Source organism: Thamnophis sirtalis, unplaced genomic scaffold (genome assembly GCF_051295495.1).
Source record: "Thamnophis sirtalis isolate CommonGarterSnake01/CBP01778 unplaced genomic scaffold, rThaSir2_p1.2 scaffold_9, whole genome shotgun sequence".
NCBI classification, from domain to species: domain Eukaryota; kingdom Metazoa; phylum Chordata; class Lepidosauria; order Squamata; family Natricidae; genus Thamnophis; species Thamnophis sirtalis.
The window spans coordinates 71,597,432-71,615,628 of NW_028261389.1; the positions used below are offsets into that span (position 1 = coordinate 71,597,432).

The following is an 18,197-nucleotide window of genomic DNA, read 5'->3' on the forward strand; positions in this document are numbered from 1 at the left end:
ATTAGATCCCACAGAGTAGGCCTCCTCCGAATTCCATCCACTGGCCAATGCTGATTGGCTACCACCCGGAGGAGGGCCTTCTCTGTGGATGCTCTGGCCCTCTGGAACGAGCTCCCTGTGGAGATTCGGACCCTCCCCACCCTCCAGGCTTTCCACAAAGCTCTTAAAACCTGGCTGTTCCGACAGGCCTGGGGCTGATGAGTTCTTGTCCCCGCTCGAATGGTGTGGCTGTTGATTGTTTTTAATTGTGGTATTGTTTTGTCAGTGTCTTTTTGTTTTCTTGTTTGTATCCCCCCCCCCCCCCCCCCCGGACTTGGTTTGTGAGCCGCCCTGAGTCCCTCTGGGAATAGGGCGGCATAGAAATACAATAAAATTGAAAATCGAAAATCGAATTGTCGCAGCCGAAAACAGAGCTTGGAAGTCAGTTTTCACTGGCAGAGCGCTCGGGCCACCACAAGTGCCCCCAACACAAATGACCTCATGCTGGCCATACCCACCCTGATTCTCGGAAGTCCAACACATGTGGCCCTCAATACGATTGAGTTTGACACTGCTGGATTAGACACACAAGGAATTGGTCTCTGATGCAGGTTTCTTTCTCTGCTTTTTCCTATGCCTTCAGCAGCTAACTCTACAGTTTTTTTTATTTCGCTCACAGATGGCTTTCTGGTCTTCCCCTTAGCAGAAAAAGATCTTCCTTGGAGCAAGGAAGTGAATTCCGTGTACCATCACTTCCTTGCTTTTGTTTTTAGGCACACTGTGCCTCCAAGGATCCTTGGTGCTCTCTGAACTTGCTTGTTTTCTTGCAGGCGTTTTATTACCCAAACAAGGAAACATGGGTACACTGACGATGTTGCCTAGTTTGGCTAATGAAAGGTCTGCAAGGAAATAACCAAGCCAGGGGTGAAATTCAGCAGGTTCTGACAGGTTGTGGAGAACCAGCAGCGGAAATTTTGAGTAGTTCGGAGAACCGGCAAATACCACCTCTGGCTGGCCCCAGAGTGGGCAGAGAATGGGGATTTTGCAGTATCCTTCCCCTGGAGTGGAGAGGTAATGGTGATTTTATAGTATCCTTCCCCTGGAGTGGGGAGGAAATGGAGATTTTATAGTATCCTTCCCCTGGAGTGGAGAGGAAATGGAGATTTTATAGTATCCTTTCCCTGGAGTGGGGAGGGAATGGGGATTTTGCAGTATCCTTCCCCTGGAGTGGAGTAGGAATGGAGATTTTATAGTATCCTTCCCCTGGAGTGGAGTGGGAATGGAGATTTTATAGTATCCTTCCCCTGGAGTGGAGAGGAAATGGAGATTTTATAGTATCCTTCCCCTGGAGTGGGGAGGGAATGGAGATTTTATAGTATCCTTCCCCTGGAGTGGAGAGGAAATGGAGATTTTATAGTATCCTTTCCCTGGAGTGGGGAGGGAATGGGGATTTTGCAGTATCCTTCCCCTGGAGTGGAGTAGGAATGGAGATTTTATAGTATCCTTCCCCTGGAGTGGAGTGGGAATGGAGATTTTACAGTATCCTTCCCCTGGAGTGGGGAGGGAATGGAGATTTTACAGTATCCTTCCCCTGGAATGGGGAGGGAATGAAGATTTTATAGTATCCTTCCCCTGGAGTAGGGAGGGAATGGAGATTTTATAGTAACCTTCCCCCAGGAGTGGGGAGGGAATGAAGATTTTTCAGTATCCTTCCCCTGCCACGCCCACCAAGCCACGCCCACAGAACCGGTAGTAAAAAAAATGAATTTCACCACTGAACCAAGCTCAGAGAGCATCAAGGACCTCTCGTTTCAACCCCCAAGCTACAAATATTCCTGTAGAATTTAAAGTCCCATAACGTGTTTCAAGGTTTTCACTCCCTCCCAAACAAATTAAGATATAAAGAAAAGGCATTAAAATGAGGTTTGGCCGCAGGCAGAGTAAGAATTAGTGGACTGGAGAATCCATTGTATCCTTGACCTATTCATGAAAACTAAAGTCCCCTTCCAAGTTGGGTGTATTTCATTGACTCCCACCATCATCAGTCAAAAGGAAACTAAGGATTAACACCCAACTTTTTCCAGGGATGGATGCGTTTTTGACAGGGTTACGGAACTCCTTGGAAATTGCAAGAAAAAAAGTGGCATTTATATATCATCCTAGCCCAGCCACTTACATAGAAAACAGCTGCCTTGAATTAATCTGTTTTCTTGGTGAATAAATATTCTGCTATCAGGGAGTGACAGATTATGACTGGGGTCAATTTTTTGTGGAACTGGAACTTTTCCTTATGCAAAGTTGAAACAGTTTTAAGGAAAGATGGGAGTTCTATTAAGTCTGCATTCTTTTCCATTTGCATTGAAGATTGTCCCCTAAATCCTAGAATGAGCATGGTTATCTTTTGAACGGTTCTGGATATTGTTGTTTCACGATGTGAAACTCCTCTTTGAGTAGTGTTGAAGAGTAGAAGAGATGAAACATAGTGATAGCATTATTAGCACCCTAACCCACCCACCCTAACCCACCCACGCCGAGGTGGCGCAGTGGTTAAATGCAGCACTGCAGGCCACTTCAGCTGACTGCAGTTCTGCAGTTCGGCTGTTCAAATCTCACTGGCTCAAGGTTGACTCAGCCTTCCATCCTTCCGAGGTGGGTGAAATGAGGACCCAGATTGTGGGGGCGATATGCTGACTCTGTAAACCGCTTAGAGAGGGCTGAAAGCCCTATGAAGCGGTATATAAGTCTAACTGCTATTGCTATTGCTGCTACTCTGGGGCAGGCCAGCATTATACCATCTGGGCCAGTGGTGGGATTCACTTAGGTTTACCACTGGCTCACCACTGTGGGCACACATGGGATGCGTCAAAAACGAGGCTACACAGGACATTTTGGAACTGGGGCGGGTGGCCGAGCCCAACCACAGTTTGCTACTACCGGTTCAAGTGAACCGGTCCGAACCGTCTGAATACCACCTCTGATCTGGGCATAAATCATAGTTGACCTCTACAGAGAAACAGGGTTCTTCGCAGAATAAAAATTGGAGACAAAACACTGTATGAATTCTTAGTTTTCTTAGTTTTATGAAGAGCCGAGGTGGCGCAGTGGTTAAATGCAGCACTGCAGGCTACTGCTAGATCAGCAGTTCAGCGGTTCAAATCTCACCGGCTCAGGGTTGACTCAGCCTTCCATCCTTCCGAGGTGGGTAAAATGAGGACCTGGATTGTTGGGGGCAATATGCTGACTCTCTGTAAACCGCTTAGAGAGGGCTGAAAGCCCTATGAAGCGGTATATAAGTCTACTGCTATTGCTATTTCTGATTTGTTCCTGTGGTTCTTTAACACTCCTTGGCTTTGCTCTGAAGGAATCACCAGGGCCTAGTAGAGTATTCTGGATAAGATTTAGAGGTGTATTAATTATCTGCAGACCCTACCGAGCTCGCTCTTTGGGGCTAGAGCAGGGGTGTCCAATCTTGGCAACTTTTAAGACTTCGACACCCGGAATTCCCAAGCCAGACATGGGAGTTTTGAAGTCTACAAGTCTTAAAGTTACCAAGGTTGGACACTGCTGGCTTACAGAATAATTTTACACTCCATGTATTTGCAGTGAGAGATCATTGGTGGGCAAGGGGACCTTGAAGAAAGTTGTTCTGCTTTTACTCTCTCTTATTAACTCATGAAGGATACCCTGTCTTTACCAAAGACAGTGCGTCCTTCGTTAGATAATAAAAGAGGCATCCATGTAGTTCCCTAGGACAGGGATCCCAACCCTTGGGCCACAGCCTACTAACAGTCTTCAGACTATTCAAAACCAGGCGATGGGAGAAATGGGCAAGCATGCACACATGACGCTCCACTTGTGCGAGTGGAGGGTGCTTGTATTTGCATGCAAAGCTTCATTCGCACAAATGGAACTTCGCATGCGAGCGCCCTCCCATTGCACGAGTGGAGTTTTGCATGCCAGCGCAAGCACTCTACCCTCGTGCGCAAAGCTCCATTCATGTGAGTGGAGGGCGAGCTGGCATGCTGCTCACACAAATAGCAATAGCAGTTAGACTTATATACCGCTTCATAGGGCTTTCAGCCCTCTCTAAGCGGTTTACAGAGTCAGCATATTGCCCCCAACAACAATCCGGGTCCTCATTTTACCCACCTCGGAAGGATGGAAGGCTGAGTCAACCCTGAGCCGGTGAGATTTGAACAGCCGAACTGCAGAACTGCAGTCAGCTGAAGTAGCCTGCAGTGCTGCATTTAACCACTGCGCCACCTCGGCTCTTTAAATGGAGCTCTGTGTGTGTGCCTCTCAGTTGCACACTCTTCCTCCTCGGGCTGGGCCACCAACCTGGAAAGATTGGGGACGGCTGTCCTGGAAGACAGACTAGAAGTGGTTATTCTAGGATGCTACCTCACTTCCTTGACAATTAACACTGAGCTGCTTTCATTCCTGTATTTATTTCTTATTGTGTGTGTGTGTGACTACGAAGAAGCTTTTTGGAAAAGATACAAGGGTGCCTAAGGCTTTACTAAATACGTGAACAACTATTGTTGTCATGACTTTTTTTTGTTGTCACCGGCCCAAATTAACAACTCAACGAAACAGGTCACAGAAAACAGGAAATGCTACAGGTTGGAAATCAGTAGCAAAAAAACTGAAAGGGTAATCTTTTTTCTCTCTCTTTCTAACGCAAAACTGAGTAAAAACAATAAAACGGGGAGGAAATAATATTGAAAAGATACAGACAAAATCAAAATTAAACCTATGGGGAGTTTTACACACCCACACAAACGCACAGCGGGTTGTAGTTTTGGTGCAATTTGCAGTCTTAGCCAGGACTTCTCCTACACCAGGGGTGTCAAACTCAATTTCATTGAGGGCTGCGTCAGGGTTGTGGCTGACCTGAGGGGGCGTGGCCAACTGGGGGGGGGCATGGCCAGTTTGAAACCACTCCCCAAACTGCTTGCATTTTTTTCCTCTTTGTACCGGGTAGACCAGGAGAGAGACACGCTGGCCCAATGTTTCCCCTTCGCATTGGGTAGGTCGCGAACTGAAACGACCAGCCTCTTACGTTTCCCAGGAAGGTCCCGCAAGCCCAATCCAACCACATCACAGGCCCTGACTTACACAGTGTCGTAGCTGTTACCAAACAATTAGTAGGCATTTTATCTCACCTTCATTGCCTCCTGCAGTGGAAATTTCACTCCAGTGGCCTTCCAGAGTATTCCGCTAATGCTGGCAAAACAAATCCATATTTTACACCCCCATTAGTGCTAACGGAAGAAGAAATCATCGATTTAAGGCCAGTGACATTTTTCTAGTTCTAGCACAGATGACCCTATAGGGCCTATAAGACGGGGGTTCCCTGGAAATAGCCAACAAACGAGAATTTTATCTAACTCCCGCAGAAGGTGGCAATTAAGAGGTAATCAAGTGATCTAAATTCTTAGCATAGCTTTTTTGTTTGTTTGTTTAAAAACAGAATCATCCAGAGGAAGCAGGTGGATAGTGGTTTTCTAGAATCTGGGGCAAAAAAAAAATTTCCCAGTCCTACTACTGGAAATTCTTTTACTGGAATCTCTGTGGTTTACGTGAGAATCTGCTATTTGGGGTATGTGCTTTTCCCCTAAATTATGGGCTGGCTTTCAAGAGAGCAGAGGTGGCATTTTAAAGATTGGGCTTACAAATTTCTTCACCGAAACTCCTTTATGGAGGAGTCTTGTGGTGAGCTACGCAGAAAACGTTTCGGGAAGTGATGGTAATCCTTGTGGCCTAAGCAACACATCCTGATTTAAACCAGCATCTCACAATTCCAGTTTCCCACCTTGTAGAAATTTCCCCAATGCATGCATTCTATAACAGGGGTCACCAAACTTTTGGACCTCAGGGACCACTAAATTCATAATTTTAAATCCCGCGGGCCACTAATATGATCTGCTTAATGATCGGCTGCATGGGCATGGCTAGGTGGTCATGTCACAGGGTGGGCAAGGGGAACCTCTACTCGTCCCTCCCCTCCCAGACACTCCTCTGCTCCCCACCAGGACTCCTTAGCGCCCCAATAGGAAGCAGTAGTTGGAGCCACCTTGAGAAAGAGTTGGCAAAACAGCTCAGTCCAAATTGGATCTGACCGAGGAGGAGTTCGGTTCGCCTGAACCGGTAGTGGCAAACTCTGGGTGGGCCCGTCCACCCGCCCAGGCTACAAAACGTCCTATGTAGCCTCATTTTCGCTGCCGTACCCATGCATACACGCTGTGTGCGTGAGGAAAGCACATGCACGGAAGGCCGCATGCATGCGCAGAAGGTGTGCATGTGACACAAGCATGCGCGCTCACAGTGGCGAACTGGCAGTAAACCAGTGAACTCCACCGCTGGACCCAGCCTTTTTCCTTCCTGTCCTTCCCAATTTTCTAAACTGTGTCTACAAATGTAGTGGAAGATCTCGACAGGCTGGTGATCCGTCATCCTGGGAGAACAGAATCCTACAGAAATTTCCAGTGGAAATCTAAGCAGCCGAGGATTGGATGTCAGTCCTTTGGCACCTCCAGTTTTTCAGTTTGATGCTGCAAAAACGTTGACAACATTTTAGCATTTTTAGCCACTAGTGGTACTCAACGCTTCTCCCCTTCCACCCTGCCTTCTGTCACCCAAGGATGCAGAGAAGTCTTTTAAGTGATTTTGGTGGCATGACGAGCTGCATTTCAAAAATAAAGTAGGGTCTGGTCAAATAGAGTTTTAATTAAAATTTAATTAATTGAAGCAAACATGTATGCATGAAAACATGCATTAATTATTTTCTCCTTTCTGTCGCATAGCAGGAAGCCAATATGTGGTAGTAGTTGCAATGACAGACACGTTCTAGTGGAGGTCCAAATGCAGGTTTTCTGTCAAATTTTATTTTTGGTTTAATTAATCATGTGTTGATGAACCAAATGTTTCAGCCCTATCAAGTCAATACAACTCTTGCTAGAATTTTAACAGAATTTTAAAAGAGCGGATGGGGTATAATTGTATGGTACAATTGTTAGTTATAATGAGATGGTGAGTTTACACAGATCTATTCCTTGCTGGCAGGATTTTTACTTAGTAGAAAACAAGCTGGGAGAAATTAGCAGGAAGGATTGAACCTTTAGATTTGGTCTGAAAAGTGGTATGGGAGCAAATTAGATTCAAGAAGTCAATCAAGAACCTTGGCTTCCTGTGGAGATGAGATGCTAAGCTTTTCTAAACACTGCTTTACATAGATCTGTTCCTTGTTGCTGTTTATAATGCTTTTATTTACTGTATTAGGTAAGCTCCCCGTTGGGAGAGCGAGTACGTTCAGAGAAGCGTTGTAAGAGTGTTGTTGGAGAACACACAAACCAGCATACAGAGACACTGTAATTTAAGCAGGCTTTTACTTTCGTGGAAATAGAGGTATCAGAGTCCATCAAACAGTCCAAGTCATACACGAATAAGACAGTCAGTCATCAATGTCTTTCAGTTAAGGGATAATCCAAATAACGTAGTCCATAATCATACAAACAGTCTGGTACTCAGTTTGCTAGCAGTTGCAAAACTTACAATAGCTCACGGCACTTTCTAACAGCCAGCTTCCAAAACACTCAAATCAGATCAGCCCAGCATCTAACAGAGAGCTAACAATCATTCTGGCTCCCTCTTATGGCCAATTGAGGAAACAGCAACCAATCACATTTTACAGTATGATTTAAAGAAACAGGTACAGCATTGCTATATGATTTATATATTGCCAACCCAACCGTTAGATTATATTCCTAACAAATATGTTCATTGGATCTATAATAGATCTGTGACATGAACAGCATTGAGGGAAATTGCAGGGGAGAAAAGCTCAACCTTTATTTCTTTAGTTTACTTCCTTTTAGCAAACTAGCCTCTTGTAGGTGCTACAATATCTGCCAATATCTCAGTGGTGCAAGAGAAATTTACCATGTTTTTTGGATTATAAGACGCACCAAGATTTTGAACTTTACTGAGGATTTACTTCTTACTGTATAAATTTGTTTGTGTCCAGCTATGGACCAACTGCTAGACTTCTAAGAAAAGTTCATACAGAAAGCTTATGACCATAGCTTAGTGCAGTGATGGCTAACCTTTTTGTCATTGCATGCCGAAAGCATGTGCGTGCACCCCACACCCATACTGCAAGGTGCATGTGACACCCCCTTGCACCCTGCGCATGAACATGTGTGTGTGCGACACCCCTGTGCCCCATTTTTGGCTTAGTAAGCCTCCTTGCAGCCTCCTAGGACCAAAAATGGGCTGTGGGGAGATGTATCTCCCGCATGTGCACCACCTCTGGCGCATGCGCAGCAGAGACCAGAAAATCAGATGGCCAGTGGGAGGCACACGTGCATGTGCGGTAGGGCTTAGCTGGGGCAATGGCTCGCCCACAGAGAAGTCTCTGCGTGCCAACTGTGGCACACGTGCCATAGGTTCGTCATCACAGGCTTAGTGGCTGTTGTTGTAGCAAACTTTTCTCTGCTTGTCTAAATATGACAGGTTAAGAACTGCTCCATCCAGCTTGTTAGATGCTTCCAGCTCTTCTCGGTGACCTTTTCATTAAAAACAGAAGACTTTGTATTTTACATACCATATTTTTTTGGAGTATAAGATGCACCGGAATGCTCCTGGGGAGGGGGCAAAAACGAGCAAAAAGCGGCCCGTTTTTAGCAAAAACAGGCCCGTTTTTTGTCAAAAAATATGCATGCAGAGCCTTATGGAGGCTTATAGAGGCTTCAGGAGGCAAAAAATGCTGTATTTGGTATATAAGACGCACCCAGATTTTCAGCCTTTTTTTTTTGAGGAAAAAAAGCTGCATCTTATACTCCAAAATATACGGTAGGTTGTGGTAGCGGCAGCTAGACAATTTGGTTCACTTTCATAATTCAAGAGACGCGCTCTGCTCTTTTTCATTCCTTCATCATGCCCTCCAGCTTAAATGTCAAATATGTAGAATTTTTCCATTTTCTCGAAATTTAGGATATTACCATTATCAGTTGCAATATAAGCTAAAGTCTTAAACCACAATTTAAAACGGCTTTAATATCCAGAGTTGCTCCCAAGTTAGAAATGCAATAAACTGGCAATTTCCTCATTTCTTTCGTCTTTATTGTGTATTTTATTTTAGTATGTTTGCGCAGTGTTGCAGATTTTCATCAGTGTATCTTATCAAAGTGTATCTTCAATATGTTCTTCGGGTGTTTCAAGGGGGGAAAAATGAGATTAAAATACGAATTATTGAACTGCTGTCGATCTCCCAGAGGTTAGTTATGCAGGGGGTTGTGATTGGGGCACTTTCAACATGCAGATGGAGACCAAAGTATGCCCAAATTAATTTAAACGATTTTGTTTAATGGCGGCAATCTGGTTTCAGGTTTCGTTTTATTTATATGCCGCCCTATTCCCAGCGGGACTCAGGGCGGCGCACAAACCCAAGGGGGGAAAGGGAAACACAACAAGTACAAATACAAGCATTTAAAAATAACCAACAGCCACACAGATCGAGAGGGGAAGGGAGCTCATCAACCCCAGGCCTGCCGACACAGCCAGGTTTTAACGGCTTTTCGGAAGGCCTGGAGAGAGGTGAGGGTCCGAATCTCTGCGGGGAGTTCGTTCCAAAGGGCCGGAGCTGCCACAGAGAAGGCCCTCCCCCGGGTGGTAGCCAGATGGCATTGGCTGGTAGACGGAACCCGGAGGAGGAGGCCAGCCCTGTGTGATCTAATGGGTCTTTCGGAGGTAATTGGCAGCAGGCGGTCTCTCAAGTACCCAGGTCCAATACCATGAAGGGCTTTATAAGTGACAACTAGCACCTTGAAGTGTATCCGGAGACCGATCGGTAACCAGTGCAGCTCGCGGAGGATAGGTGTAACATGGGTGTACCGAGGTGCACCCACGATCGCTCACGCGGCTGCATTCTGGACGAGCTGGAGTCTCCGAATGCTCTTCAAGGGCTGCCCCATGTAGAGCACATTGCAGTAATCTCACAAAATGCTTAACAAAGTTTCAGGAAAATATAGCAACGTTTTACAAATAGAGAAATAATTCTGCTTTTTAAAAAAATGTATTGTACTCCAGTTATCTCTATAAATTAACCACCTTCCTTTTGGGGTGGTTGAATTTTTCTGCCAGGTATTTTTCATTTACAGCTGCTAGTTTTCCCACTTGAAAGTTTATAGATGATGTTGCAACTGGGTTACCCTATTGTGTCAGCCATAATTTCTGTATAGTTTGATCCTGGTGTAATGTGTGAACCTGGCCAATTGTGATTAAAGAAACAAGCACCTAATTTGCTCTACAAGACAGTTTCTCGACAAAAATGATTACTTAAACTGTCCCTAAAACCAGGCCTTTTCCAGATTTTGGGAGGGGGGGGGGAAACATATGGTTGCCAATTACCTCCACTAGACCGATCAGATCCCACAGATTAGGCCTCCCCCGAATTCCATCAGCCGGCCAGTGTCGACTGGCGACTACTCGGAGGAGAGCCTTCTCTGTGGCTGCTCCGACCCTCTGGAACGAACTCCCCGTGGAGATTCGAACCCTCACCACCCTCCAGGCCTTCCGCAAGGCCCTTAAAACCTGGCTGTTCTGACAGGCCTGGGGCTAAAGAGCTGTTGCCCCCGTCTCGAATGGTATGACTGTTGTATGTTTTTAAATTATGCATTGTGATGCTTTGTTTTTTAATTTTCTTTTTGTCTGTATTCCCCTTCCCTGGTTGAGTTGTGAGCCGCCCTGAGTCCCCTTCGGGGGAAAAGGGCAGCATATAAATGTAATAAACTGAACTGAACTGAACTTGTTGGGGGGAGCAGGGGATGATCTCTGAAATATTTGGTGGAATCAGAAGAAACCTCTGTTTAATTCCATCTCATTTATAATAGAATGGATCAAAAATAAACGTGAATAATACGGTCCTCCAGCTTTATTTAATATTTTTCTTCTATTCCTTTAAGTAGTACATTTTGAGAAGTATTTTTGGAAATCCTCAAGGGCTACAAGTTCCGTACCTCTGCATGAAACAATAATTTATTCTGATGAGTTCTGAAATAATGAGTTATGTTATTCTGGTTAAGTTTTAATCTTGGATTGGCTATAAAATGTGGATCAATTTAAATTGTCATTTCAGGAAGGAATATCTCTCTGTTCCCTTCCATAAACACATAGGTCAGCCTCCCTCCCTGCCTTCCTTCCTGCTTTCCTGTTTTCCTGCCCTTCTGTTTCCCTCCCTTCCTTCCTGCCTTCCTGTTTTCCTCCCTTCCTTCCTGCCTTCCTATCTTCCTGTCTGTTTTCCTGTCTTCCTGCCTTTCTGTTTGCTTTCCTTCCTGCTTTCCCACTGATAAGAATCTGCTTGTCTCTTTTACATGCATCTTTCTATCAGAACCTAACAGCAGGCTTGTAAATTGCCATATCTGAACATGAATGGCAAGCAGAACCTATTTGTCGCCGATTGGAATGCTATCCGAAAACCGATGCTCGGCTTCCTACAGCATAACTCAAATCAGACGTAACTTAAGGTGTGGAGCCCTTTAGGAACCAAGAAAAATATTGAACTTAGGAGGCATTGTCAGAAAGAGAGAAAGGGAATGTTTTGAAGGCTGTGTTGTGATCTGCAGAGCTGGCAACAGATTTGGACAGTGAGGAGGTTGGGGAGGAACATGGGCCGGTCCTGGAGTCTCTGGAAGGCTCTGATGAGGGCTCTATGTCGGAGGCAGAGAGGAGGCCAGAGCCATATGCCAGTTATCAGCTGCCTTCAGAGTCAGACATCAATGAGGCAGACAAACAGCTGGAGCCTGTTCCCAGTGTGCGCATGCGCAGAGTTGCCAGATGAAGGGAACAGCTAAAGAACAGGGGTCAACTTGGGAGTAAGGCCACAGTGGACGATGAATGGCCCCTCCCAGAGGAAATAAAAGAGGAGCGAAAGGGGAGTGGAGTTTGCAGGAGACAATTAGTTCGTTTAATTGGTTCGTGACTCTCTGAGACTCCTTGCCAAGTTCTGCAGATATCGGTCTGGCAGCTCTCCAAGCCAGATAAGGTCTGTGACTGTAAATCCTCCCTTGAAAGACTTTGCTGGATGTGAATGAGCAGAATTCACAGTCAATTAATAAGAGGGGTTTTTGTTGGGACAAGGAGTTTGCGTCATGCTCTTGGGAAGCCTCGGTCAGAAGAGGCTGATTCTACGATGTCCTGCCCAAAGACTCACTACTTCTTTCTGGAAGCTGCTACAAATATGATGCAGATTTCTACTTCTTTCAAATAGGATTTGCTGCCCCAAATTCACGTTGTTTTCTCTTCCCTTTTACAGCAGGAAAGGATTTCGTATACCCCGCCTGTGAGCCCAGTAGACGATTATCCTTCCTCGTCACCTCTCCATGTCCCACTGCATCGAACCATCAGAATGGAGGACGAGACCCTCAGGCTTCCAGCCCATTTGCGTGAGTGTTTCAGAGTGTGGCTTTTGGAGAAGATGTGGGGGAAAGATTAGATTAGATTAGATTTAATGAATTTATAGGCTGCCCAATCCCGAAGGACTCCGGGCGGAAAGGACAGGAGTGGTTCCAGGTCCTAATTGTTAAAATGCTGTTCCTTGCCCAGGCCACCGAAATCTCTGATGGAAATGTGTGTTGCAGATCCCCAGCAGATATGCATGGTTGGGAAGATGTATCAGGATCAGGGTGGATAAAAAAACAATGATTTAAAAAAAAATTTTTTTTAAAAAAAATCGGATTTTAAAAAATTTTAAATTGTATTTTTAAATTTTTTTATCCAATTTATTTTAATAAAATGCTTTTGGAGTAAAATATATATATATATATATCTAATGATAGTTTTCTATTTTACGATCCATTAATAATTTAGTTTATTCAGCATGAAATGGAGCTTAGTTATGTATCATGAGAGGCTGTATATTCTGCAATATTGGGACAGTCAGTGAGTCAACAGCGGGTCAGAGGAGGAGCCGCTGCGGGACAGAAATGATAGCTGCTCTTTAAAAATTATGATTTAAATCGAATTGGTTTAAATCAAGCCTTTTTTACTAGTAATTTAAATCATGATTTAAAGCGACTTGATTTAGATCAGATCCACCGTGATATACGTTTGGCTGAGGAATTCTGGGAGTTGAAGTCCACAAGTCTTAAACTTGCCAAGGTTGGAATAGAAACCTACTCCAACCTTGTTCTACTCGAACAGAAACTACTGTTCTAGTAGAAACTTCTAGAGATACTATGAGGGTGCAGCCCAAACATTCTTTCTGGGCCACGAAGACAATAATTAGATTTTCTGTGTGTTTTTTAAAGATGCCTCTCTGAATAACTTATTAATATTCCTAATACTGCAGTACAGGTACCGTATTTTTCAGAATATAAGGCGCACCCTTTTTCCTCAAAAAAGAGGGTGAAAATCTGGGTGCGTCTTATACATTGAATACAGCATTTTTGGCCTCCCGAAACCCCGCCCCCTTCACCAAAATGGCCGTGCAGAGCCTTTTGGAGGCTTCCAGAGTGTTCCTGGGGGCTGGGGAGGGCAAAAATGAGTGAAAACAGGCTGTTTTTTGCTCGGTTTTGTCCCCCCCCCCCAATCCCCAGGAGAACTCTGTAAGTCTCCTAAAGGGTATGCATGCCTTTTCTTTTTTGACAAGAAGGCCATTTTTGGGAGGTCTGCAAAGTGCAGAAACTTTTTTTTTTAATTTGCCTCTTCAAAATCTTGGTGCATCTTATACTCAGGTGTGTCTTATACTCCGAAAAATACGGTAGTCCTTGACTTACAACAGTTCATTCAGTGACTGTTCAAAGTTACAACGGCACTGGAAAAAAAGTGAGTTATAACTGTTTTTTCACAGTTACGACCTCTGCAGCATTCCGATGATCATGTGATCAAAATCAGACCCTTGGAAACTGGTTCATATTTTGTGACCCTCTAACAAGCAAAGTCAACAGGGAAGCCAGATTCACTTAACAACCGTGTTGCTAACTTAACAACTGTAATGATTCACTTAACGAACGTGGTAAAAAAGTCATAACATGGGGCAAAACTCACTCAACAAATGTCTCACTTAATGACAGAATTTTTGGTCTGAATTGTGGCATAAAACGAGGACTACCTGTACTGAATTCTCCGTTAATGTCTTGAAAACTTGTACTTTGGTCTTAGTGTCTATTCGTTTAATTCAGGGATATGGGGTTATAGCACGTTGCTTGGCCTTTGGTGTCCTACAATGTTGTAGAGGAGCTGGCAGCAGATTCGGACAGTGAGGAGGTTGGGGAGGAACATGGGCCAGTCCTGGAGTCTGGGGAAGGCTCTGATTAGGGCTCTGTGTCAGAGACAGAGAGGAGGCCAGGGCCCTCTGACAGTTATCAGCTATCTTCAGAGTCAGACATCAGTGAGGCAGAGGAACAGCTGGAGTCTGTTCCCAGTGTGCACATGCACAAAGTTGCCAGATGAAGGGAACAGCTAAAGAACAGGGGTCGACTTGGGAGTAAGGCCACAGGTGGACGATGAATGGCCCCTCCCATAGGGAATAAAAGAGGAGCGAAAGGGGAGTGGAGTTTGCAGGAGACAATTAGTTCACTTAAATTGGTTTGTGACTCTCCAAGACTCCTTGCCAAGTTTTGTAGATATCGGCCTGGCAGCTCTCCAAGCCAGATAAGGTCGGTGACCATAAATCCTCCCTTGAAAGACTTTGCTGGATGTGAAGGAGCAGAATTCACAGGAAATTAATAAAAGGGGTTTTTGTTGGGACAAGGAGTTTGCTTCATGCTCTTGGGAAGCCTCGGTCAGAACATACAAAAACTGTTAAGGTTGTTTATATTTCTGTTAATAGGTAATAGGAGAATATGATGGGTTGAAACACTTGCTTTGCTTGGTTTAGAAGCAATTGCCAAGTAAGGAAAGTAGTGTGTGAAATTAGAGGGTTTGGCAGGACTAACCATTGATCCTTCATGAGAACATAGGGAAAGAAAATTAGGGCAGGGAACGGTCTGTACCAGTCAACTTTTAACAGATTTTATCACCTTCTTTAATAAAGTACTTTTGATCGTATTACTTCCTCTTGTTTTTCTTTTATATTATCTCAAGATTTTTTTTAAAAAACCAATGCTCAGTTGGTCTAATTCAGAAGTTTATTCTATCTGCCCTAGTCCTTCTCTCTAATCAGCCCAAAGGCCAAGTTTCAATTCTTGAAGGCATTGCCTAAGACATGGGGCAGCAACGTGCGGCTCTGGAGCCGCATGTGGCTCTTTCATCCCTCTGCTGCAGCTCCCTGTCGCCGGTCGGCTCCACAATTGATAGGGCTTTCGATTAGCACAGGTAGGGGGGAAAGGAAGTCATGCTAGGAGGAGGCTCTGTGGTGGGGGAACCAGACCTCCAGTCAGCTCCAGAATTGAACAGGGGCTTCTGGTTAGGACCTTTGTGGCTCTGAGTATTTAAGGTTGCCGACCCCTGGCCCAAGATAAAGGCCTTTCTTGCATTAAGGGCTTCCTGGATGTACATTTCTTAGAAACACCCAAAAAGCACACTAGGTTTTGCCAAAAAAAAAACCAAAACCCCTCCCTTAGAAGAGTACTGTACCAAATTGAAAATGACTGGGGTTTGCCTTGCTGGTGTTTAAAAGGAAATGAAAGAGAAGATAGATAAGAATCTAGTTTTGTCCTTCGATCCCAAATCAGGACATAGTTAATATTGTTGCTTGTCCTTCTCTTGTGCTTCTTCAACAAACGACTATTCGTTGAACAACCTGTTAGGTAAGCTCCCCATTGGCAGAATGAGTGCGTACAGAGAAGCGTTGTGAGAGTTGTGTTGGAGAACACACAAACCAGCATACAGAGTCACTACAGTTTAAATAGGCTTTTACTTTCGTGGAAATAGAGGTATCAGAGTCCATCAAACAGTCTAAATCATACACGGATAAGACAGTCAGTCATCAATGTCTTTCAGTTAAGGGATAATCCAAATAACATAGTCCATAATCATACAGACAGTCTGGTACTCAAAGTTTGCTAGCAATTGCAAAACTTACAATAGCTCATGGTACTTTCTAACAGCCAGCTTCCAAAACACTCAGATCAGATCAGCCCAGCATCTAACGAACAGAGAGCTGTCATTCTGGCTCCCTCTTATGGCCGATTGAGGAAACAGCAACCAATCACATTTTACAGTATGATTTAAAGAAATAGGTATAGCATTGTTACATGATTTATATATTGCCAACCCAACTGTTAGATTATATTCCTAACACAACCGTTCAAAGTTACAAGGATGCTGAATAAAGCCAGTTATGCCTGGTCCTTGCAGTCGCAGGGCTTCCACGGGTTTTGCGATCCAAATGTAGATATTTGGCAAGCAGCGTGCATGGCTGATGGTTGCAGCATTCTGGGCTCACATGATTGCGCATTTGCACCCATCCCAGAGAGCTTCTGAGAAGCAGAGACAATGGGAGAAGCTGGAATCAATTAAGGCTTGCTATATGCGGTGGCAGCCAAAAACCCCAATGCAATCCTAAGTTGCATTAATAGAGGGATACAATCAAGATCAAGTGAGGTACTAATACCACTCTATAAAGCCTTAGTAAGACCACACCTAGAATACTGCATTCAGTTTTGGTCACCACAATGTAAAAAAGATGTTGAGACACTAGAAAGAGTGCGGAGAAGAGCAACAAAGACGATTAGGGGACTGGAGACTAAAACATATGAAAAACAGTTGCAGGAACTGGGTATGTCGAGTTTAATGAAAAGAAGATCCAGGGGAGACATGATATAGCAGTGTTCCAATATTTGAGGGGCTTCCACAGCACTCGAAGGCCAGACAAGGAATAATGGATAGAAATTGACCAAGGAGAGATTCACCCTGGAAATAAGGAGAACTTTTCTGACAGTGAGAACAATCAACCAATGGAACCAATGGAATTCTGATGTTGGGCCCTTCTGTAGGCCTAAGGAATGTGATATGCAGAGATGACGGGATTGGAAGATGTTTGTTTAAGTCATGTCAGAGGCCATTAAGAGGTTTCTGGTTTCCCCCAAAAATTCAGAAACACCAGAAAGGGAGAAGCAAAGAAAAGCCAACCTCCTTAAACTATACAAATGTTTTCATTCTGGATTAAAACCCCATTTGATGCTTGTTTTTTTAAGAACCAAAACATCTCTAGTGATGGAATGGGGGAAATGAAGATGCGTTGCGGGGGGCCAGCTCTTGAATCCATTAGAGGAATGAAGAAACTCTTCCTGGCCAAGGATCACTCCTGAGGTTTGAAAAAACCCTTGGGAGCTCCAAATCCAGGCCAGCTATGACTACAAACCTACTTTTCCAGAAACACAATTCTATATTTAGCAAAAGGGCAAGAGGCTTCTTTTTCCACCTCCTCCTTAGAGCCCATCCTCCTTAGAGCCCATCAAGTGATTCCAGGATCCCCAAGTTATATCCTAAAGAGGCGCCGTGGCGCAGTGGTTAGAGTGCAGTACTGCAGGCTGCTTCTGCTGATCACCAGCTGCCAGCAGTTTGGCAGATCAATTCCAGGATCCCCAAGTTATATCCTAAAGAGGCACAGTGGTTAGAGTGCAGTACTGCAGGCTGCTTCTGCAGATCACCAGGCTCAAGGTTGACTCAGTCTTCCATCCTTCCAAGGTGGGTAAAATGAGGACCCAAATTGTTGAGGGGGCAATAGGCTGACTCTGTAAACGGCTTAAAGAGGGCTATAAAGCACTGGGAAGCGGTCTATAAGTCTAAGTGCTATTGCTGTTGCTATTTACTGTATTTTTTGGAGTATAAGATGCACTGGAGTATAAGACGCACCAAGGTTTTGAAGAGGTAATTTTTTTTAAAAAGTAGGTAGGTAGATAGAGGGATAGAGAGGGAGAGAAAGAGAGAGAAATACAGTAGGTAGAGAGAGAGAGAGTGAGAGAGAGAGTAGTTAGTTAGGTATGTAGGTAGAGGGATAGACAGAGAGAAATAGAAAGAGATAGAGAGAAGTACAGTAGATAGGTAGGGAGAGAGAGAGAGTAGGTAGATAGGTAGATGTTTCCAGGTGTATTTATCCATGTGCTGGAGAAGGAAATCGCTGACAATCTGCAGCACCTAAGACCTTATTTCTGCTGCCGCAGCACTTGATCAATCTAATTCTCATCAATCAGCTTTCCAAAAGGAAAAAAAAAGTTTTTGCACTCTGCAAACCTCCCAAAAATCGCCCGTTTTTTGTTAAAACAAGCCTGTTT

The 18,197-nt window shown here is 44.4% G+C and overlaps 1 protein-coding gene across 2 annotated transcripts in view; it reads left to right on the plus strand.

Moving 5' to 3' along the window:
• ETV6 (ETS variant transcription factor 6) overlaps positions 1-18,197 on the plus strand; it is a 173,272-nt gene that overhangs the window by 73,371 nt on the left and 81,704 nt on the right. For both annotated transcript variants that reach the window (XM_087722241.1, XM_087722240.1), the window contains one exon: positions 12,293-12,422. In XM_087722241.1, the coding sequence (XP_087578367.1) occupies positions 12,386-12,422 (37 nt within the window). In that variant the 5' untranslated portion in view covers positions 12,293-12,385. The remainder of the gene's footprint in view (positions 1-12,292; positions 12,423-18,197) is intronic.